Here is a 2,720-nt window from a genome sequence, read left to right as displayed (position 1 = left end):
TCTTCATTGTAATTTTATTGACAACGAATTCCATTCTCCTCTAACAAATTCTGTTCACCAATGTCATAGTATGGATATCTTTCCACTAAATCCTGAACCAAGATCTATTTTAACCATATCATGAATCCAGATACATAATTTCTGAACTATATCATGAATATTTTAATTAGATGCTGAACCAAGATATATCTTTCCACTTTATCTTGAACAAGGATATATTTACAAGACATATATTTCAATTATATCCTGACCCAGGATATATTTCCAACAAGATACTGAACCAGGATATATCTTTCAACTTTATCTTGAACAAAGATATATATTCAACAAGATATTGAACCAGGATATATTTTTTGACATATAACTTTTAACTAGATCTTGCAGAAGACAAAGGTGCAATTTATTGAATGAAACTACATAGATTTACATTACTACAAAGACCATTCATTAAATACAGAAATAAAGAGAGGGGGAGGGGGTGGGGTTTGGTGGGCAATAGGGAGAGGGGAAAGGGCTGGTAGGCAATGATGGAGAGGGGGGGGGAAGAGGTTCTAGGCAATGAGGGAGGGGATGAGGGGGTTATAGGCAATGAGGGAGGGGATGAGGGGGTTATAGGCAATGAGGGAGGGGATGAGGGGGTTATAGGCAATGAGGGAGGGGATGAGGGGGTTATAGGCAATTAGGGAGGGGTGCCAGGCAATAAGAGAGAGAGGGGGGGAGTGCTGCAATGAGGGAGAGGGGGAGTGGTGTGCAGTGGGAGGGAGTGAGAGAGAGGGAGAGGGGGAATGGGAGGGGGAGTGAGAGAATGGGAGAGGGAGTGAGGGAATGGAGGGGTAGGGAGTGATGGAGGAGGGAGGGAGTGATGGAGGAGGGAGGGAGTGATGGGGAGAGGGGGAGGGGTAAGGAGTGATGGAGGGGGGAGCTCCCCTGGGCTTGTCATTGCTTGTGTCCGTTCAGGCAGTCGTTTTCGTTGGTGGGCAGTCACCTTCGTTTGTGGGTGGTTGTCAACGTTCGTGGGCGGGTCGCCCTCGTCTTGTTCGTGGGCGGGTCGCCCTCGTCTTGTTCGTGGGCGGGTCGCCCTCATCTTGTTCGTGGGCGCTCGTGGACGTTCGCGCAGGTGGTCGTATTTGTTCGTGGATGTTGGTGGGAGCTCGTGGTCGTTGGTGGGAGCTCGTGGTCGTTGGTGGGCGCTCGTGGTCGTTGGTGGGCGCTCGCAGTCGTTGGTGGTCGTCCGTGGGTGTTCGTCTTCGTCCGTGGTCCACCACCCACACCTTCATCCATCGTCGTCTTCATTTTTAGGGCAGTCGTTGTGGTCCGCCAGGCGAAACAAAGACGACCAACGACGACCGCTGTCGTCGTTCGTCGTCCGGTTGCCACGTCGCAGCTAGCGACGTGGCACCTCATTGGTATCAGAAGGGAAAAAGCTGGGGTGGTGACTGCTTACCAGGCTGGGTACGGCACAACCTCGTCACCGTCGTCCTCGCCTGCCGTCGATCTCCTTCAATGTCATGTGTTTGCTGGGGGTTGGTGACGTGGCGCTGCCGCGTCGTTCTTGTGGTGCCGGGGTGGTTGTAGTTGTTCCGTGACAACGTTGTGTGTGGTCGTGCGCCGTCAGCATCCTTGTTGCATTGCGGTGGGTGCGCCATGGGCGTGTGCGTCGACTTTCGTGGGTGCTGGTTGTTGATTTTTGTGGGCGGTGGCCATTTGTGTGTTGTTTGTTGGGCAGTCGTTGTCGGTTTGGGCGGCCAGGGTTCTTTGCAGTGGTCGGTTGCGTGACCTGGCATGACGGCGACGTGGTGGTGAGGTGGAGTCGTTGGCATTGACAGAGTGGTGGTGAAGTTGTGGGTTGAAGAGGAAAGGAACGTCACAGAGTCCCAACAAATGAACAATGTCACAGAGTCACACTCTGTGACGTTGTTCATTTGTAGACGTAGACGTTGAAGTTCAAGATCACGCTCTGATCACGCTCACTAAGATTCTGAGATTACAAAAGTTTGTAGTCTCAAAAAGCTGGTATTACAAAATTTTATAATGAAGAAATTGAACAGTACAAGCTTTTGTAATGAAAAAAGAGGAGACTACAATTTTTGTAGTCTCAAAAAGCTGGTACTACAAAACTTTGTAATGATAAAAGAAGATAATACAATTTTTTGTAGTTTTTGTAGTCCCAAACAGTGAACTACAAAATTTGGTAGTCCCGAAAAGTAGACACTACAAATTTTTCTCTGTCTAAAGAGCAGATGGTTTAATACTCTGGGTTCGTTCTTCAGGAAACAGTTGCAAGAAACTAATGACAAAAGGAATGACACAATGGTTTAACGTTGATCGTCGGAAGCTGTTCCACAATGCGGATACAGGCAAGATGATTCCTAGAATGCTGAATACATTCATTGTACATTTCATTTGGGACAAGGGGATCACAGAGCTCGCACAACGAGAGTTTCATCACCCACCCGAGAACATGCGGATCGTCAATGGTGTCTAATGTATAATAGCCGCAGTCGATCCGTAATTTCAGTTCGGAAACTGAGTTGTCACCAGGAACACAAGAAGATTCCTTCCTGTGAACTTGGCATTGGTCATGGCGCCCAATTTATTGTGTTGTAGTTCAGACACAATGTCTGTTGTCAAGCGGGAACTCACAGGTTGCCCGTTACAGATATGAGCAATCTTCTTCTAGTGCATCTACGATGTGAACAGTGATGAGATTGACACCGATT

The 2,720-nt window shown here is 48.1% G+C and overlaps 2 protein-coding genes across 2 annotated transcripts; one reads left to right on the top strand and one right to left on the bottom strand.

Annotated features, from left to right (window-relative positions):
- Nucleotides 1-881: 881 nt before the first annotated feature.
- On the top strand, nucleotides 882-1,388 carry LACBIDRAFT_299625 (uncharacterized protein; the record flags this gene model as incomplete). Its single annotated transcript, XM_001882577.1, has 1 exon — nucleotides 882-1,388. The coding sequence occupies one exon, from the start codon at nucleotides 882-884 to the stop codon at nucleotides 1,386-1,388; it is 507 nt and encodes a 168-aa protein (XP_001882612.1).
- An 899-nt stretch (nucleotides 1,389-2,287) lies between these two features.
- Nucleotides 2,288-2,446, bottom strand: LACBIDRAFT_299624 (uncharacterized protein; the record flags this gene model as incomplete). Its single annotated transcript, XM_001882449.1, has 1 exon — nucleotides 2,288-2,446. One exon carries the CDS (start codon nucleotides 2,444-2,446, stop codon nucleotides 2,288-2,290), a length of 159 nt encoding a protein of 52 aa, XP_001882484.1.
- Between the last annotated feature and the right edge of the window lie 274 nt (nucleotides 2,447-2,720).

Source organism: Laccaria bicolor, genomic scaffold (assembly GCF_000143565.1).
Source record: "Laccaria bicolor S238N-H82 LACBIscaffold_17 genomic scaffold, whole genome shotgun sequence".
In the NCBI taxonomy this organism is placed as follows: domain Eukaryota; kingdom Fungi; phylum Basidiomycota; class Agaricomycetes; order Agaricales; family Hydnangiaceae; genus Laccaria; species Laccaria bicolor.
The sequence above is the reverse complement of the archived record's forward strand: the minus strand, read 5'-3'. Positions and strand labels throughout refer to the sequence as shown.